General features: G+C 44.0%; 3 protein-coding genes and 1 pseudogene across 4 annotated transcripts in view; 1 reads left to right on the forward strand and 3 right to left on the reverse strand.

The window, feature by feature from the left end:
• LOC119209151 (sodium channel protein type 4 subunit alpha-like) overlaps nucleotides 1-1,477 on the reverse strand; it is a 31,147-nt gene extending 29,670 nt beyond the window's left edge. Inside the window, exon 1 of the mRNA XM_062557694.1 lies at nucleotides 662-1,477. The gene's annotated coding sequence lies outside the window, so the exon portion shown is untranslated. The remainder of the gene's footprint in view (nucleotides 1-661) is intronic.
• An 816-nt stretch (nucleotides 1,478-2,293) lies between these two features.
• On the forward strand, nucleotides 2,294-9,200 carry LOC119209165 (WD repeat-containing protein 48). 2 transcript variants are annotated; one of them, XM_037458253.2, is made up of 18 exons: nucleotides 2,294-2,416; nucleotides 3,171-3,311; nucleotides 3,421-3,499; nucleotides 3,590-3,802; nucleotides 4,141-4,229; nucleotides 4,551-4,652; nucleotides 4,741-4,965; nucleotides 5,218-5,292; nucleotides 5,545-5,647; nucleotides 5,739-5,836; nucleotides 6,088-6,195; nucleotides 6,315-6,411; nucleotides 6,503-6,598; nucleotides 6,674-6,779; nucleotides 6,882-6,969; nucleotides 7,558-7,634; nucleotides 7,718-7,910; nucleotides 8,003-9,200. In XM_037458253.2, the coding sequence occupies exons 1-18, from the start codon at nucleotides 2,369-2,371 to the stop codon at nucleotides 8,096-8,098; spliced, it is 2,034 nt and encodes a 677-aa protein (XP_037314150.1). In that variant the 5' UTR covers nucleotides 2,294-2,368; the 3' UTR covers nucleotides 8,099-9,200. The 2 variants fall into 2 exon arrangements, with proteins under 2 accessions (XP_037314150.1, XP_037314151.1); XM_037458254.2 differs by having other exon boundaries at nucleotides 3,424-3,499.
• Nucleotides 9,201-9,264: 64 nt separating this feature from the next.
• Nucleotides 9,265-14,537, reverse strand: LOC119209181 (Golgi reassembly-stacking protein 1-like). The gene is made up of 9 exons (XM_037458284.2): nucleotides 14,349-14,537; nucleotides 13,568-13,648; nucleotides 12,091-12,294; nucleotides 11,891-11,977; nucleotides 11,605-11,735; nucleotides 11,385-11,517; nucleotides 10,976-11,084; nucleotides 10,740-10,883; nucleotides 9,265-10,635 (listed from the first exon to the last, which is right to left on the reverse strand). Exons 1-9 carry the CDS (start codon nucleotides 14,409-14,411, stop codon nucleotides 10,277-10,279), a joined length of 1,311 nt encoding a protein of 436 aa, XP_037314181.1. The 5' UTR covers nucleotides 14,412-14,537; the 3' UTR covers nucleotides 9,265-10,276.
• A 587-nt stretch (nucleotides 14,538-15,124) lies between these two features.
• Nucleotides 15,125-18,857, reverse strand: LOC119209567 (cysteine/serine-rich nuclear protein 1-like; annotated as a pseudogene).
• Between the last annotated feature and the right edge of the window lie 968 nt (nucleotides 18,858-19,825).

Raw genomic sequence — 19,825 nt, forward strand, 5'->3', positions numbered from 1 at the left:
TGATGACCCACTTTTTCTCTAAAAACCTCTCAAAGTAATTGCACCAGATAGCTTAAACACGTCGATACGGAAGGAATAAAGCTACGAAAGGAGCCAGCGGTGAAAGGATTTCCATGAGGTTGATAAATTGAGGACAATCACTTTAATGAGCTGTGCTGCTTGGGACGCTTATGCCAAGAGTCCGACTCTAAAAACATCTTAAAAGTAATCACAAGTTAAACCGGTTGGACAAGGAGATGACAGTGACAGATGCCACTGAAAGGGGAAAAATGAAACTCAAATGTGCTTCACAAGGCATTATGTAATGTGTGACAGAAGTGAGGATCATAAGGTGTAAGCCTTTAATGCTCATATGAAAACAGTAGATTGATATTTTGCCTTTTCTGCTATTTATTGTTTTATGATATATGGAATAATTGGTATCGTTTTAGATTACACAACAATCCTAAAACCTGATCTTCAAAACAATCATACATTTTTTCTTCTTTTTAAATGTGTGTGGAAGTTGTCCACTAACCCGTTCTAACTCAAAGAGAAGAACAAAATGACAACCAAATGTTAGCAAATGATATGTATACATATATGTCGGTGCGGCCATACAATGAATGCATGCTTAATATCATTTTCAACACAAAAAAGAAAAACTCACAGGGCTACTTACATATGAAACTCCGGGGTTTACAGCATCGTTTCCAGAGTTGAGTTCTTCGGTGTTTAGACGAAGGAAAAGCCAAACTTTCCACGTCAAATCCATGTCTTACGTTGAAGGGTGTTTCTTCATGACGAGCCAAACCGCCAATCCAACCGGACAGAAAAGTGCGTCTTATCACCGCAATCCAAAAAAGTTTGGCGCACCAAACCGATCCCTAGACTAACGCCAGTAGTCTAATCATCTCATGTTGGACATTTTGAAACATGCCACAGGTGCGACGTGCAGGTCGTCCTCCGTCCATCCACCCGAGTGGCTCCTCAGCATTCATCCGACAGAGGAGAGGTCCCGAGCCGCCGAGCGTGGAGAGGATGCTGCGCTGTCTTCGGCAGCTGCGCAGCGGCGGGAGATGAGCTCCTCGATTTGCCCTTGAGCAAGAGCGCGAGGGAGGGAGGATGCTGGCAGGCCGCGGGGGGATTACCGGCCCTACATGCCCCTCTGGAACAGGACAACTACAGCGCGCGCTCCTTTCCATTCCACATAAACCAGTGACATAAAGAGTGACGGACGCGATGGACAAGAAGTGGCATATTGTTGTGTGGTACCTTTGTGATAAACGTTATAAGTAGCATGTGTGTGACGGGGGATGATATATTATATGACTTGTCTCACAGGATTTGCTTTTCACTGTGGCTTTATGACAGGACATATTGTGTTGGGACATTTTGAAACATGCCACAGGTGCGACGTCCACGTGAGAGTAACGTTAGCTCAAGCATGAGCTAATGTTAGCCCACTGTGCTCGCTGTTTGGCTTAACGTCAACACAGCACATGGTCAACTTACCTCCATGCGGCTCCTTTATGGAGCCAGTCACCTTAAGGATGGTAGAAGCAGATGCGAGAGCCAAGTGGAACCGACCAATAGAAACTCCTGGTTCCACTCCTCAGCGTCTGCTCCGCCCACTGCGTCCAAACTCAGATCGCAAACGTTTTTTTTAGACCAAAGTCTTTTATTTTGCAGCCAAAAATTCATAAGCAAAAAACACAAATAATTTATTCTCAGTTAACATATTTTTGCTTTGCTCTCAAACTAGTTTTTTTTGTTTGTGTAATAAAGACACAAATATATCTTCATTCACATACAGCAAGCAATTTGACTTTGGACCACAAAGTTGAATTTGTAAAAACAACTCGATTTGGGATAAAAACTTGATCCCTATTGTTTACTCCAAGCTGTCAGAATGTTCCCTGTGTGTCCAATGGGTTTCATGGAGATGGCGTTGGATGATTCCGCAGTGTGGCCCAAGCCCGCCGTGTTGGTCTGTTTCTGAGCCCTCTAGTGGTCAGCTGCAGCCTCTCTGAGTCAACCAATGCTTAGGGGATTTCTTCAACAACCATAACACAGCCGAGACAAATTGCACTGATGGTAAAAATAATATTCACCATTTTCTATCAGAAAGTAGATGTATTTTTAGAAATGCATGTATTTTTATAGCAAAACAACCTAGTTGCCTAAAACCTACAACTAGGAGCATCATTTGATGTGGTGTCATTCCGATGTTTGTGTTAAGATCACTCATCATAGACATTTCTATTAGGCCATTCCCGCAGTGAAACTGGGAGACAGTAAGGCAACCACATTTCCCATAAAGCCCAGTCGCATATGTTTTCTTTATTTCCGGATGCAGCATCACATGGATTGACTGTCAACATGCAAGATGGCCACGCATCACAGGCAAAATGCTGCTGGGCGGAGAAAAGTACAGGTGAATTTTATTAGTTACATTACTGCTAAATGTTTGGCAACTGTGGCATGATGGTGTTGGTCTTTAAAAGGTGCTCCGCGGAAGATGACGTACAGCAAAAACCGTCCGCTGCAGGCAGAGCTGCTATGAGTCATGACTGGAGCCGGCTAACCTCGCTAGCTTAGCTTACGTTTGTCTTTAGCTTCTTCTGCTAACGCTGACGTCCAAGTGATAACATGTTTTATAAGTAGTTATCAAAGACGTACGCTACTAATTCGTTGTATCATAACTATCGAGCTCGTCGATGAACTTAAATGATTAATGCCAAGTCCAAGCGGGGCTTGCAGCGCTGTCCGTTTAGCTACACAGTATCTGGGCTCGGTCTAATTGCTGGGAAAACGTAACTTGGGTGTCTCGGTGGATGTGTCGTGCACCGCGTATTAGCACGTTGCTACCAAACCACAATCAACGTTGCCTATAACCAAGTGCTGCATTTGTCAATTGTTAATGTTGATCATTTCCAAATGTCTTTATTTAGCTTGGCCCATGTCTCCTTAGCTAACGACTTGTCCCCGGGAGGATCACTCGGGATTGTGTGTGTTGTGGGAAGAAAAAGAAATACGTGTTTCCCCTATGTTTGCAAGGCTTACAACTTCAGGAGGGAAAGGGAGCTGGGGGGGGGGGGGGGGGGTTGTAGTTGTCTCTCATTAGCCTGGTGCGAGCGGTCGCGATGTCCGTCTTGACCTCCATGCTCACGCCGCTCTTTGTGTTTCAGGTGTCCTACGTCATTAGGGATGAGGTGGAGAAGTACAATCGGAATGGGGTGAACGCACTGCAGCTGGACCCTGCGTTAAACCGCCTCTTCACTGCTGGAAGAGACTCTATCATCCGGATATGGAGTGTCTACCAGCATAAAGTAGGATTTCTTAGATTCCTAATCCATATTACAATTGACACTTGGAATACAACCAGGCATTTTCATTATGTAGAGTGGAAGACTTAGTTTCTCATTTCTTTTATTGCAGCAGGACCCGTACATTGCCTCGATGGAGCATCATACCGACTGGGTTAACGACATAGTTCTCTGTTGCAATGGCAAAACGCGTGAGTGTGATTGCAATCTGCTCTGCGTCTAGTATTTTCTTTTCTGCTGATGTGGCTGACTGATACACTTTGACCGTCTTCTATTTTCAGTGATTTCGGCCTCATCAGATACAACAGTCAAAGTTTGGAACGCGCATAAGGGCTTCTGTATGTCAACGTTACGAACACACAAGGACTACGTGAAAGCTCTGGCATACGCTAAGGACAAGGAGCTTGTGGCATCGGCAGGTCTCGACCGGCAGATCTTTCTTTGGGATGTGAACACACTAACTGCACTCACCGCTTCCAACAACACTGTAACCAGTAAGTATTGCTTTATGGGTTACTGTATATTGGTGCAACACTGGTTCAAATAGCTGCATTGGATTTCTTTGACGAATACAGTGAAAAATACTGCTGCTTATTTTAAAGGGTGGTATCAGTACTCTGTATTGGCTGATGCCCAGGTTTGGGTTTCATGAGTGAAAAAGATGGAGGGGTTTGCCCTAATTGTTAGTCTCTGTTTAACAAGTGGTTCAATATGCGGCCTATAAAAAAACGTAGTTTCGATTATTGTGCATTCGTAATGTTCTTTAATGGCTGAGATGTATTTCTCAGGGACGATGTGTACACTGGGACTCACTATATTCCCTCTCTGACAGCCTCTTCACTCAGTGGTAACAAGGACTCCATCTATAGTCTGGCTATGAACCAGATGGGTACAGTCATTGTGTCTGGATCCACAGAAAAGGTTTGTCTTTCCATCAGTGTGACAACACACTCCATTAATGCAATTAGACATTATTGATTAGCTCATCTGGGAAGCAAGTTTAACCTTACACTTGCTCATTCCCCTTCCTTTCTGTTGAGATGTTCATGACATCTTTGGTTATTTATTATTTTACAAACTGGGGTTCCAGAAAGGTCATTGAAAGTTTTTTTTGCTGTGAAACCTTGTGGACGCTTTCATTTAACTGTTCTGATCTTACTCTGTTTAGTCAGGGTAATTGGGTTCTACTGTGTATGGTAAACTAATAGATGAACTCTCATCTTCAACCTACTTTTTCCTCAGGTCCTGAGAGTGTGGGATCCTCGAACGTGTGCGAAGCTGATGAAGCTAAAAGGTCACACAGACAACGTGAAGTCGTTGCTGCTGAATCGTGACGGCACTCAAGTGAGTCAAGATGTCTAAACTATCTACTGGTGGCAGCTGTCAAACGGAGGAGTTTTTACAATGTGAACCTGCTGCTTCTTCACCACAGTGCCTGTCCGGCAGCTCGGACGGGACCATCCGCCTGTGGACACTTGGCCAGCAGAGATGCATCGCCACGTACCGGGTGCACGACGAAGGGGTCTGGGCCCTGCAGGTCAACGAGGCCTTTACACACGTCTACTCTGGAGGCCGAGACAAGAAGATCTACTGCACTGACCTCCGTAACCCAGACATCCGTGTGCTGATCTGCGAAGAGAAGGCCCCAGTGCTCAAAGTAAGGAGCAGCGGCTTAGGTGCTGCGAAGCATGTACATTAATGGTGCAGTCATGTGACATTCTACTGTATTTTGAGGAAGTAGTCGGTCTGGATTTTTTTAAAGTTTCTCATTTTCGAAGCGCTTGTTTATTTTTCAGTTTGGGTCTGTTTGACTGTATTGGATTCAAATGTAAAAATAACAGTAATTCATGCGCTCAGAGCCGTGCATTTGGCCCCACTCATCCTTTTGGTGCCTTTCTCTTTTGCTCAGATGGAACTGGACAGATCTGCTGACCCACCTCCAGCAATCTGGGTCTCCACCACCAAGTCATCCGTTAATAAATGGGTAAGCATGCGTGAAATGACTGAAATACAGTGTAGCTGTACACTTGCATGTGGCCACGCTTAATGCATTTCTGTAGTAATCGCCCTGTCATTTCTGAACGACTTTAAACCAGCTTGTTGATAATGTGGTTGATACAAAAAAGATAATTGCATTACAATAATTGATGCTTTTGGTGAAGAGTTGAGAAGTGATTATTGATCTCTAATGATTTTAATTTTCTCTGTGCGTATGTGCGTATGTGCGTATGTGCAGTCTCTAAAGGGAATGCACAACTTCCGGTCATCAGGGGAGTATGACAACGACTGCACCACCCCTCTGACACCACTGTGCACTCAGCCAGAACAAGTCATCAAGGGTAAACGTGTTCATTTATCTGCAGCGTTTCCACATCAGTCTCCTGGACCTTAAAGGAAAAAAAGAATTACGGCTGTGTGTTGTGGTTGCAGGAGGCGCAAGTATCATACAGTGCCACATTCTGAACGACAAGAGACACATTCTCACCAAAGACACCAACAACAACGTGGCCTTCTGGGATGTCCTGAAGGTAAACCAACACACTGTAGTTGAGTTATGCTCACCCAGTAGCAGGTACTATCTACAACTCTTGCAAATGTAAAGAAAATAATAAAATAGTAAGTTGGTTGGATTGAATAAAGCCTGGTTTCGGAGTATTACTTAGAGAAGGACACTTATGTGTATTTGGTGCTTACCTGCTAAAAAGGTCTTTGCCTTATCTGAACTCTTTCCCAGTGGTTCCCGTGGTTTGAATTCCCCTCATGTGTACTTTGACTTCAGGCTTGCAAGGGTGAAGACTTGGGGAAGGTGGAGTTCGAGGAAGAGATTAAAAAGCGCTTCAAGATGGTCTATGTGCCAAACTGGTTCTCTGTTGATCTTAAAACTGGGGTGAGTCACAAACCTGGTAATACGAAAGCTTCTCATCTCTCAGCGGCTGCTACTCTGTCAAACTCCCTACAAATACTCCCTGACTTTGGTTAGTTTTCTCTTTCCTGTGCCTTCAACAGATGCTCACTATCACATTGGACGAGAGCGACTGCTTCGCTGCCTGGGTGTCTGCAAAGGATGCTGGGTTTTCAAGCTCTGATGGCTCCGACCCAAAGCGTAAGACATCTGGCCGCATCGCATTTTGAAATCCACATCCTTTGTGTAACCGAAGCTAACTAAATATAGCACCACTGTGTCATCTCCTCAGTAAACCTAGGTGGACTGCTGCTCCAGGCTCTGCTGGAGTTCTGGCCCAGGACTCGCATCAACCCCATGGACGAGGAAGAGAACGAGGGGATCCACGGTAAGGAGCACTGCAGTGAAATGTCAGTGTTCCTTGTTTCGGTCTTACAGCCGGATTGTGTTTGCGTGCCCACAGTGAACGGAGAGCAGGAGAACCGGGTGCAGAAGGGAAACGGATATTTCCAAGTGCCGCCACACACGCCAGTCATCTTTGGGGAAGCAGGAGGCAGAACTTTATTCAGGTGATGATCCACTCATTGACACCGTTCAAATTCTAAAGCTGCAGCATGGTTTACAGCATGTCATCGGGTTATTTTTGTCGTGAACAACCTGTTGTGTTGCAGGTTGCTATGTAGAGATTCAGGTGGAGAGACTGAATCGATGCTGCTGAACGAGACTGTCCCGCAGTGGGTTATTGATATAACTGTAGATGTGAGTACAATTTTATTTCCATCTTCATTTAGATTTAGTTGGTCCAAAAATCCTTATTTGAACTGTATTCAAACTAAATTGTGGCTTTTGTGTGGCTCCACTGAAAGCACATCGGTATGTGTATATCTAAAACTCTTCAATTTTGAGAAGCAACAAAATTGATTCAGTCAATGTGGTGTTGCAGGCTCCAAACCTCACTTGTTCGCTCTCTAATCCATCGGTGTGGAAGCTTGTACCCCAACACAGAAAATCCTGACTGCTGAGCCATGCGATACAAAAGGCTGCCACACTGTCTGCTCTCCTCCGCTGTTAAACACCTCAGTAACTTCAGAGAAAGGGAAACTATGTATATGGACTTTTAATCTCTCACAGCAGACTCCTAATAGTAGGAAAAGCTGAGGGGTTACTTGTAACATTACATGACTTTGTGTCTCATTGAGTCTCCATAGTATCAGCAGCCTGTGAATTTTCCTATTGAAATCTAGATGTAGGTCATGTCACCGTTCTTATTCCGCATCTTTGTGAAACGGCATGTAGAGCTCTGACGGTTTGCCCTTGTCATAACTATTTGGTGTCTTTTTGTTTCAGAAAAATATGCCCAAGTTCAACAAAATCCCGTTCTACCTCCAGCCGCATTCTTCCTCGGGCGCTAAAACTCTGAAGAAGTGAGTTGACTTGTGACCTCTGGCATTGTGGTGCCTTTTGCTAAACGTGACTGAGCTCACTTAACCTGCTGCGTGTTCCTCAGGGATCGCCTCTCGGCCAGTGACATGCTCCAGGTGAGGAAGGTGATGGAGCATGTCTACGAGAAGATCATCAACCTGGACAACGAGTCGCAGACCACCAGCTCCTCGGCCAACGACAAGCCGGGGGAGCAGGAGAAGGAGGAGGACATGGCCATGCTGGCGGAGGAGAAGATCGAACTAATGTGTCAAGACCAGGTGAGCCCACCCCCCAAATGTCTATGAGCATGCCTCATGCACCTGGTTGTTGCACATGGTATTGACCGTTTATTTTGCTATCCCCTAAACAGGTTCTGGATCCTAATATGGACCTGCGAACAGTTAAACATTTCATCTGGAAGAGCGGAGGAGACTTGACGCTTCACTATAGGCAGAAGTCCACGTGAAAATTCTCATTTTTAAAAGCGGGACCTCTTCGTCAATTGCCAATCACCATTCATCTCTGACATGTAGTACCCTAAATCCCATTGTGTGGTCAGGAGTCACAGAATCAATGAGAATCCAGTCAAAATTGTGACCACTAAGGGACCAGGATGGGCCGGAGCAGCCGAGTGACACCCGGGAGTCAAGTGGTCCCTAGTCCTGTTTTTCTTTTTTTAACAGTTGATAAAATGACTCTTTTCTCCAGCACTCTACTTTTCTTTTCTTTTTACTTTGACTCCTCGGTTTGTTTCAATTGGCGTTTAATGGTGAAGCAACAAACGTTACAATATGTTTGTGTGTGTATATACACACACACACACACACGGATGTAGTAGAGTGTATTTGTTCTAGTACATTCCAGAAACTGTCCCGTGTTCTACAAACACGTCTCAGCCCAGCAGGATCACCAGTTTCAGGGTACGCTCTGTCTGTGAGTAGCGTCACACCCCTTTTTAAAGCAATCTTGTGCTGTTCAGCCGCCATCTTAACTTGTACTTAACTTAGAAGTCAAATTTATTGCAGAGATTGAACCTCGTTGACAGAAACACATATTTTTAGCTGTGCGGTCCTCAATGGGTCTGAATGTTCTTTGTTATGTAAATGTCCAGTTTTTATTTTATTTAAGTGGCTTGGTTTTTGGGGGTTTTGCAGTTGTACAGTTAACTTCAAAACCAACTTTTTTTTTCCCTAAATCCCTGGAGCACATTCATGGTCATGACGGTCTTCTGACTTTGATCTCTAAAATATTCACTACAGCTCAGAAATTGCATTTTAGTCTTTAAGAATGTTAGTAGTTGTCAGTCATTTTAGAAATTATGAATAAGATACCTTTAATTTATATCATGCTTACCTGCTCTGTGCTTGGGTCATGACTGATACCAATGAGGGCCGTCCTTAAGGTATATTTCATTTAGATTTAATTCATGTCCATCCCAAGTGGTCAAATTCACCAAACAACTGATGGGTACAATAATTAGGCTAAAACACTGCAATATCCCTTGTAATCATTTGTGAAATATGTATATTTTAGGCATTCAAAGAAATAAATTGGAATGGTTTAACTGATTATAAATGGATGTTTCTTGAGTTGTAATAAGTCTGGCTGAGTAAAATAAGAAACAGGGGGCAATTTCTTTTTTTCTTTTTTTAGTTGATTGATATGATTGTTTACCACCAACAATTCACCCATTTCACATTCATCAAAAAACTACACTCATTCCTAATAAAACATACAATTGGTAAAATATATGCAAAATATATTTTCCATTATTTTATACACAAGCACCTACTTAGACATGGAAGTCCCCTAGTAGGACAAAGGAAACAATCTACAGCAGTGTTGCGGTTAAGAGACTTGTGACACAATAGATGACAGATGTCGTCCGAGTTCACACATCACTTGCCAGCTCACTGCTGTAATGTTGCATAGGTTGCAAAATTAAACTAAGTCTAAATAGTGTTGAATGTGACATAATTATGATAAACTGTAAAATTATTTTTCAAACGTCACATACTGATTGGCTGAATAAATCAAATCAAAAAACGTAAAAGGAATGTGGGCTCATTAATTCTATAATTAAAAACGTGCACTGCCTGCAGGCGGTACAAGTGGACAACTATCGCCCTTAGACCAATACTTATAAATCCAATACAGAGGCCATAGACTACAAAGATATTTTTAAAAGCTCTAATAAAGGGGATCATCAAGACCAGCTGATCTGGACTGACAGCCTGCTTGGATAGTGTTACCTTGTCGAGGTGCAGCTGTGCTCCGCTGTACCAAATGTTTGTCTTTGGAAGCGTTCAAGTATTCATCACACTAAAAAAGGTCTTGTAACCAGTGTGATCTAATTTGGCACCAAGCATGAAAAAAATGTTTTGACATTAGAACCATCTTGGTGAGTAAATAAGCAGTTAAACTGACATTAAAAGAAATATTCCTACAGTGCCTAACTGTTTACCAGTTAATATGCTAATGCTGTAGATGGTTTCTGTAGTGTAACAAACCGGTACGCCTATCGTGAAAAGGATAAAATCAGAGAGCCTTTACCTCCTTTTGTCCAGTATATCGTACGGTGTTCCTTTAAAAAAAACAGTGATTGTCAAGTTCACTCTACACCTCTGCACGGCCTGATGCGAGCTCACTCGACAGGTGGCTCCTCCTCGTGGCTGCAGTGGTGGGCGACATCCAGAGGCTCTGCAGGCTCCTCCGCCGGCCATGTGGCGTTCTCGACAGAAAGGCCAGGGGCCTCGGCAGCAGGAGGCTCTGGGGGTCGGGATGAGTCACGCGTGGGCGGACTTTGGCTGTCGCTAGGGTCACACTGAGGGCCGGGTGGGTCTGTGGATTCTGTGATCAGGTGAGACAGTTCAGCTGGCGGCACGCCCGAATCAGACAAAGTGTCCGTGGAAGCGTGCTCCTCGGCAGTCTGGGAGCTCAACTCTTGTGGCTCAGTCTGACTGTCCACTGACGACGAAAGCAGCACGCTGTCCTCCAGCTCCTCTGCACGCCGGGAAATACAAAACATTCAGTCCGTGTTCCTTTTACTAGATTTATAAATGAAAAGCTATGGCACATTTTCATTAATGGCTGCTGTCCTAACTTACCAACACCAGAGATATCTCCTTCCTTCTCCTCATGCATAGTCAGAAAAGTGTTGGTCATGTCGATGGACGACATGGACAGATCCAATCTGTCCGTCAGATTTGCGGATTCAGGGTTTGTCGCTGCCACTTTTGACCTTGAGAAACCTGAAAAAATAAAATGAATCCAATTGGATGCTGAGCGGACAACATGTATATGTGATGTATCATCATCCTTATCAGTGCATGTATGGGCTGACCGGGGTCCATGACTCTCTGAATGGGGGGAGGTAGAGGAGCTTCCTGGAGGGTGACATGCTCATGGTCTAACACATCCACACTTTGACTGGAAGGTGCCATCAATGGTGCCTGGGAAAAAAAAGGTGGCAGACATGAGCCCTACTACTGCTACAAAAAGTTTAATATAATGTAACGTCAGGGAATCAACGTGGTTGTTGAGGAAAAATAAAACCATCTCTGACTGCCTTTGAATGAGCAGCAACAAAAATAAATGGAATGTTGCTGAAACAATAAGTCAACACGCTGATAAAATAAATCATGTTTTCTGTGGCCATTTGAACATTTAACAAGTTTTCTCAAACGTGTCCTTCTATTCATTTTTCTTGACATTTCATTGACTTGAGGATGAGGATGTGGATTCAGATTCACCTGTGTGAAGCCGTGGGCAGGAGGCTCTGGAAAGGGCTCCTCCTCAGGAGCAGGTGTGTGATGCTTTCTCGTGGAAACATCAGGTAGTGCTGGGATTCGGTGCAAGTAGCCATAACCAATGCCACAGCCCAAACTAAGACCCAACAACGAACACCATTAAAAACGTGTCCCACAAAAGAAAAAAAGAAAAAACTCCTTGTGCCTGTGTATTGCCACGTACCTGCCCTCTCCACCCCACGCCCCGTTTGGTGTGACCACCACCTCTCTGCAGGCATCGGTTTCTGTGTTGTACACCAGCAGCTTCAGGGGCTTCCCTTCATGGGCCTCAATCAGCGAAAAGAAGTCTTCCGACTGGAAATCAGTAACTTGGCGTTAACTACAAATCAGCTGTGAAAGATTTCTCGCATTTTATTTTTATTTTTAAATCTGACAAATTATCAAACGTTTTGCAAAATACATCCGAGCCGAATGTCTGCATTAAAGCATTGTATACAAATGAGTCTTACATCTTGCAACACTTGATCTGCTCCGACGATGTAGTCACTGTGTGACTGAAGCTCTGCTAAGGCAGCAGGGGACCTTGCTTCCACGTCCTACAGGATATAAACAGGAGTTGGCAAAGTGAAGATACAGCTATGATGGGATAATGATTGTAGAAGTTCAAATCAGAGCTGGTTTGTTTTTTGTTCCTTATGAAGAAACTCACCAGAACGTGCCAGACATTCTCATTGGCTCCATAGTAGCTGCAGAAGCGAACACTGGCCCCTAGCAGGCCCTGTCCTCCCCACAGGCTACTGGGCATCACCTCCAGCTCACGGAGCCTCGTGGTTTTAGTGCTGTACACCTGCATCATCACCGCTCTATCCATGTTGGCTTTCAGAACGTCCTTCAGCAGGTCACTTTCTTCATTCTGGTGAAGGAGGGAGGATTCACAACAGTAAGATCAAGAGGGAACTTTTTTATAAAGATCCTATACAGGTGAAACTCGAAAAATTAGAATATCGGGCAAAAGTTCATTTATTTCAGTAATTCAACTTAACCGTCTACCAGGACATTTTAGAGCACTTCATGCTTCCTTCAGCAGACAAGCTTTATGGAGATGCTGACTTCATTTTCCAGCAGGACTTGGCACCAACCCACACTGCCAAAAAAATTCTGAGATTTTGAATTTGGGGTTTTCATAAGCTGTATGCCATAATCATCCAAAATGATATCAAATAAAGGCTTGAAATATCTTACTTTGCTTGTAATGAGTCTATATAATATATATTATAATGTATTAGTTCATTAACTCGTTCATATTTTGGGCGAACGTGAACTGAACGTACTGTATTAATGCCCGATGAATGTTACTGTGAACTCATTCATTCTGGTGTCTATGAACGGCGCGTTCTTTCAGGTTAACGTTGTTCAATGGGGTGCCAGATGTCTGTAGAAAACACACCGTAAACGCGCCTTAATAAATTGCAGAAAAAGCACCCAATCTGACAACACCAGCCACCAGTGTCGCACCGCGCATGCATCATCAAAAAATGCATGCATGGATGGAGGCGACAGCTGCATGTAGCAAAGAGGCGGCGTATAATAATTTTTAAAAATGTATGACGTTACTGACAAGGTTGGTGAGGATGGGAGGAATCTGACCTTTCTTTGCAAACATTTGCACCTTAATGATAACAGTCCTGTTTTTATTCCTTATTTAAAAAAGACCATTCAAGCAGCATGTGTTTGAGAATGTACTGTAGGGGTGAACGCTGCAGCTGCTGCTAGTGTGGAGTGAATGGACAGCAACATTAAAGCAACAAAGGGGAAATGCTGTCCCCTCAATGCTGATGTAAACCCTGGTTGGATAAGGATTCAAAATTGGATATGAAGATTAAATTTGATGCATAGATAAAATAATTTCTGTCTGTGGTTCTATATGGGCTGTGGCAATAATTCAATAATTTAGAAAAATAATAGCTCGCAGAAACGTATGGAAAATATGAACGGAACTAGTTCATTTTAAAATTTGTGAACTAAACTTTGAGCTAGTTCATGTAGAAAGTGAACTTTCCCAACACTGTTAGTTTCACCTTCACCTAAGTTGAATTACTGAAATAAATTAACTTTTGCACAATATTCAAATTTTTCGAGTTTCACCTGTATGTCTATGCACTCTTACTGACTTATAAATATCTTACAAGTCTTTTGTTGTCCAGCGACAGAATGAAGTCAAAGAAGGGCTGCAGTCCAGCAATTTGAGCCGGGGAATTCGGCTGCACCTGTCAAAACAGATACAAGCATTTTAAAATACTGGCACTTAACAAAATGCACACTGATATTGTCTATATTGCATCATAATTATTATTAATATATTGTTTGGAAAATTAATTTTAAAAATAATGAAATAGATTTAACCCAGAGTCATTTGTCTGTAGACCAAAGGTTCGTTTAACTCACAACATTCAATACGTAACAGAGAGAAGCTTGGACCACTGACTTTGGAATTGTCGCTTAATCGATTAGTTAGTAACCCGACAAGCCATTATATCATCAATGTAATGTAATAATCAATTACTGTATGTGTGGCACAAGGCAGGTAATCCTCATCGTCACACCTGAAGACCAGTGGCTAGCATTAGGACCGTTAATTAGCCTGTTAATACGTTGTAGCATTAGCTATCATTTAAGTGACGTTTCTATGCTACTACTAACGACTCTGATAAGAAATCTGTTGACTGCTGGAATACAAGTTACAAGCCTGAATTCAGTTATTCAATAATGACACGCTTTAATAAGAGGTTTCTGTTGCATTGGCTCAACTGGAAATAAACAGTAAACGTGGCAAGCTCGTCGGGTTCTACCCGGTCGGGGGCTGCAGCGACTCCCGAGCTAACTATGTTAGCATACAGTAACATGTCATGATAAGCTGCTGTACACGTAGACCCACATTTAGAGAAGGCTAAATAATCGTCATCTTACTCCGTGCACGTGATATCCATACGTCCCCCCTTCGGTTACTTCTGAACTCTGTGATAGCCCCATTTCTGCCAGGAAACTTCAAATATCACCTTATAACATCGGAAAATAACAAGAGTGTTAGAACTATTACGGTTGACAGTCCGCGGCCATCTTGTTTGCAGTCCAAAACAGTCGAACATCGCTTTCAATGTACCGCGCATGCGCAGCTTGCACGCATCGCACATGCGCATCTCGAACGCTTCACCCCCTAGAGAATTTGATAATGACGCTGGTTGGTAGCAGAGCTGCTTCCTGTCCACCTTTTGATGCCATTCAATGAAATGGTTCTAATGCAGTCAAAACCGCATGCTGAAGACTTATTGAGTATGTTATGGCGATGAAGAGCCCAAAAACAAATATCTTCTGAACCTGTTCATTGGGGCAGTATCGTAAAACACTGATTAACAACTAAAGTCATATTAACAACTATTAGGTCTTTTGAAACAATTTGCAAACCATGGGACTAAGCTGTGGGGTTAAGGTTGTACTAAATCTATAATATTTAGTTGTGTTTAATTGCAGAAGTCAAATGACAACAGTTCTTCTTTTTTGCTCATTCAGATTAAGTCAAAGAGAACACTATCTGGACCTTGAGTCTGCAATAAAGAGTTGAATTGAAAACACTGAAAAGTTCTTGTAATTATGGGTCCCATGTTTATGTTGGATCAGTTGGTTTCCTCTGGTGAACGGGATGAAAGGAAGGATACCACCATTGAATACATTTTCAGTATTGGGAACAAAACTTTTATTATGTAATTAAAATACAGAATTGTTCAAAACATTGTAAAACATATACAAGTTATTCAACAATCAGACAGGCAGTAGAAAATAATTCACAATTTTGGGATTGATTAATCACATATTCTTGTAAGTGGATTATCCTGCTTAATTATATTATGGTCATCTACCTGCAACCTATGCAGTTTTTTAGTTTAAAAATGGGAACTTTATATTGCCTCTATTTTAGTGACCTTTAGAATGAATATGACTACCTACTTGCAATGGGCAGCCATGAGGCGGAAGCATCAGGGCCAATTACAAATATCATTGGTGGCAACAGTATGAGAAATTAAATAGAAAAGAGACGATTATATAGGTTCATGAAATAAAAAATACATTATTACAATTATAATTACAATATTAATTATTATGTGTGTTTTTTTGGAAATATTAAAATACTGGGGAATACATATTTTATCATTTATTTGAACATTGACATGTTCTTACAAATACATTAAAGCAGTGCTTTATACATCAAATTCTCTGACAGTTTTCTCACTAAAAGGCATGGTATGAGCTACGAAGGATGAGTGCCACTGACGGCACAACCCTGCTCTGAGCCGGGCTCCGTCAGGCCGATCAGAGACTCCAGGGGGTAGGTGCTCGACTCGTAATGTGGCAAATTAACAGAGCTAAACAGCTGCAGGTGGCAAAGGCTGTCTGGTTGTCTGTGTACTTTGAAGGAGCTGTGCAGAGGCCCGAAGGCGTAGTCACTGTCAAAGAACTCAACTCAGAGTCAGAGGACAGACTCAGGTCCATGTACCTGCCTGAAAAATAGTCCACAGTGGGGGATGGAGTGTTGAGGAAGTCCTCGAGAGAGTTATTGTTAAAGAAGTGTCTGGCTTGGTTTGCATTTTCGTCGAGGTAATCTGTCTGCGAGGACCTGCTTACATTGTCTGTCAATGCGTGGGCTGTAAGTGGTCCCTTACTGTCAGTAGGTGTGCTGTAAATGGCGGGTGTGCCTCTCCTGGGTGCTTTGCTTGGCTGCGCGTCCAGTGGTTATCATTTTCAGAGTCACAGATGCTGAGAGCACTCGACAACCCTCCGTTCACACCAGGGAGACTCTGACTCCCACTAAGGCCTCGTCCTGCATCAGAGTCAGAAGAGTAGCATGAGGAATCAGTCATGTCGCTGCTGCAGCTGTTCTCCACCGCAACCAACCGCTCTGGCGCGAAATGGAAGGGAGGCGTGGCGGGCATGGTGAGAGGAAGGCCATCTTCCTCCGTAGTGAACCCAAAGGGGCAGCCCAGGTGGTGGGCACTCCGCACCGGAGAGGCCTTGTCCTGGTCCTCGTAGTCTCCGAGGCCATCCGGAAGTTCTGTCCGGTGGTCTTGGCTCAGTGTTTCATCTTGCAGTCGCCTCCCCAGTTCAAGTTTCAGGACGGTGTGTATGTAATGAGTCTGCACCCGTGTGGAGTTGAACTTGACGCGCCCCAGAGTGCTTCCACAACCTTCTTTGGTGCAGCCACATGGGAAGTTTGAGCGATCCACCTGTGTGAAACACAGCAGAAAGAGATAATCAGAGTTACAGAATCTCCTCTATTGGGATATATGATTAGTAATAACAAACACAGAGAAACACCTGAGCGAGGAAAATGTATTTTTTGCAAAATGTTTGTTATAAAGTTATTTGTTTTTAAACCTGATTACTACAAAAGTGCAATGGGGGCATCACTGATGATGGAGGACGAGTAAATTGATACACATAAAAATATTATATAACACCTTTTGTTGAAAATCTGTTGAGGGATGTGAGCGTAATTAAGTTTGCTGAAGGCATTGGATAAATGTTAGGAGTGGTTAACTGATAATAAATAAGTATTTTGCTTCAACATGTCAAAAAAAGAAGGGAAAAAAAGCGCCTGATATTGCAAGAAGGGATGTGCCAGTACCAAATTAGGCTTGTAACCAGCCCTTGTGTAGCCAGGGGTTCAAGTTGACGAGTACGTCTCTTACCTGGCACTTGATTCCGGCCAGACTGCATGCATAGGTCTCCGGCTCACAAAAGCCTCGGCAGTCACACCCGCAGGCCTCCCTGGAGACACGCAAGGCATGGAGCTGCCTCTTCTCCTTCCGGTCTATGCGCTTCACCCCCGCCGCCTGCAGCAGAGCCTGACGCTGTTTGGAGGAGTACGGCTGAAGGAAACCCCCGTCCTCCAGCTGGGCATCAATGACTTGGACGTCGCTGTCTTCCTCTGGGATCTGGTCCACCGTGAGCCTCTCTGCCTCTCTGTGGTCCATTGCCCCGCTGGTGATCAACTGGAATGGACAGAGAAAGTCAAGGGGGCTGCCGTGTTTGGGTGGCGCCCCGCAGACCGTCGCGAAGGCTCAAACACTTACGTTTCGTCTCAGCGCCTCGAGCCTCTCCTTCCTCCGCCTCTCCCCCAGCCTCTGGGGCGCGCGTGCCGCCGCTCCAGAACGTGCTCCGCTAGTGTGTATCTCTGTAGGTGGCTGTGCCGCCGCGCCATGCCCAGGGTGGCGCCTCCGTGACTGGGCACGCTGGTGAAGCCCTGGCAGCGCTGGAAACTGAACACGGTGACTCAGTCGGAGCGCACGTTGTTTTGTGCACTTGCGAGGACGGGACTTTTCAGGGTGGACCGAACTGCTGGTGTTAAAAAGAGGCAAAGAAGACGGACAGAAGTGAGGCACTGACAGGTGTGGTTTTAAAAAGAGCACCTGCTATTGTAAGATCATAGCATCACGCTGTGACATATCTGCCATCTGTCAAGGAAGCCCCAAATGATCAAAAGGGATCACGATGATGCATTTTTGGTCTTGGTTTAAGGTGTAAAAGGATATTCTCTGAGTCGCCACTAGATGACACTCTACAGGTGCTTTACTCCAGTTCCTTGTTTCACTCATTTAACATTCTTGTAGAAGGGAAAAACCAAGCAAAAGGTCCATAGCCGCAGCATTGCACAAAGGGAAAATAGGTGAACCAGGGTGTAACAGTTTGGCTTCTTCTAACCTTCACACACAATTGGTGCTGAACTCAAGTTAACAGTTTACAGAAGTCAGTAAACAACGTAGACCAGCTGACGAAGCTTGCCTCAGCTGCTCGGTCCGTCTAAAAAGCGCCACACAGGCACTTCTCACACCACAACTCAATTGTGATTCTGTGACAACATACACAGAATCACACCAAACCAGAAGCTGCTTACTACATTTTGAGCTTAGACTTCAGGCTCTAATATCTAACTTTGGGATACCATCACAATAGCCATTCGATATGACTAGTTTAAAATGGACCTTGCTATTCAAATTTATTCCACAACATCCTAATGCTCAGGCAAATGATCTTCCACCCAACCGCACAGTCGGTCCAGAGCGAGTCATTCGCACTGTGCATTATCTGGAGCGGCCCTAGCGTTTCCATATCAGTGCTGCTGCAGGCTGACAAGAGACACTCCTATGAAACAACTTCGGGGGGAGGGGGTGGGGGGGTGCAGATAAGAACATGGTTTGCATTATTTGAAAGTGGTAAAGAGTGGTTGTCGGTTTGCAGATTTACTGGGTAAACGGGCGTGTGAAGGAGGGCCGCCGGGCTCCTCTCAGTGCTGCTCTCCCCATCGGACTCCCACTCTGAGGAGGCAGTGGAGGAGAGGGAAGACGGAGGAGATGAGGACGAGTAGTCGGGAATCTCATCTAACTTTCTCTTCAGGACGCCTCTCATGGTTTCGGGCTGTTGTTGTTTTTGTTGTGCATTCTGGGAAAACACAAAGAACACACATTAATTTGTGTTGTAGCCGTTTTGGACATTTTTTCCTATTTAACTTTTCTGTGTTCCATAATTGTATTGTTTCCTTATTTGAATATTGGAGTGCCATTTTCTTGCACTTAAGGATGATTGTTAACTTGTCACCTGAACCGCCCATTAATGCGTATCACCTGGATGGCTCGTTTACTCTCACCTGGATGGGTTAAAAGTGGTGTCACCTGGACAGCTCAGAAAAAAGTAATAGGGACACTGCAGATCGGGTCTCTATACTCCAGACGGAGAATGATTTATTAAAATATCATTTGAGTGTTCTTAGCAAAGGAAAGTTAAGGCCGGTAGTCTTCTACCGTCCGGTAGTCCACAAACATCGCGTTAATATGGTTCAGAAAAAGCTACTAAAAAATAACTTGAGTTACTTTCAGAAGAACATTCTTGGACAAAAGGATGCCGAGATCAAGGACCTGAAGTGCAGGTTGGAACGCAGGCCGGATGACGCCATGCTGAAGTTCCAGCAGTGTCAGTGGGACAACAGACAACTAAAAAAACAGTTGCAGGGAACACAGGGACAAATCCTGGCGCTCGAGTCTCAATACAAGACAGTGAGCAATGAGAACGAGGAGCTGACAATGGCCCTGCGGAAGCTCAAGTGTGAAGTTGGAGAAAAGCGTCTTCACTTGGCCTCCATTTCCACAAGCAATCAGCGCCGCACTGAAGACAAATCCAAGGACTCCACGTCCACGGAGCAGATTGTTACGAAGGCTGAATGTTGACAAACATTTGCTTTAACAAGAAAAGTTGCTTTAACAACTAACGTCAGTCATAAAATTACATTACGTTACTTAAATAAAGTAGTACTTATAAACTTGGACATCAAGTTGTGTTTATTTTCCTCCGTCGTTGTTGCCTGCTGCTTAGGTTGAAATGCATTCTGGGATATTTGG

The sequence above is a fragment of the Pungitius pungitius genome, chromosome 15, assembly GCF_949316345.1.
Source record: "Pungitius pungitius chromosome 15, fPunPun2.1, whole genome shotgun sequence".
NCBI classification, from domain to species: domain Eukaryota; kingdom Metazoa; phylum Chordata; class Actinopteri; order Perciformes; family Gasterosteidae; genus Pungitius; species Pungitius pungitius.

Coding starts and splice junctions, on each gene's coding strand:
- LOC119209181 (XM_037458284.2), bottom strand. CDS start 14,411: ATGGGGCTATCACAGAGTTCAGAAGTAACCGAAGGGGGGACGTATGGA. Junction 13,649..14,348: donor ATGGATATCACGTGCACGGA/GTAAGATGACGA, acceptor CTGTTTTGACAG/GTGCAGCCGAATTCCCCGGC. Junction 12,295..13,567: donor CGCTGGACAACAAAAGACTT/GTAAGATATTTA, acceptor CTCCTTCACCAG/AATGAAGAAAGTGACCTGCT.
- LOC119209165 (XM_037458253.2), top strand. CDS start 2,369: ATGGCCACGCATCACAGGCAAAATGCTGCTGGGCGGAGAAAAGTACAG. Junction 6,196..6,314: donor CTGTTGATCTTAAAACTGGG/GTGAGTCACAAA, acceptor TGCCTTCAACAG/ATGCTCACTATCACATTGGA. Junction 7,635..7,717: donor GGCGCTAAAACTCTGAAGAA/GTGAGTTGACTT, acceptor CGTGTTCCTCAG/GGATCGCCTCTCGGCCAGTG.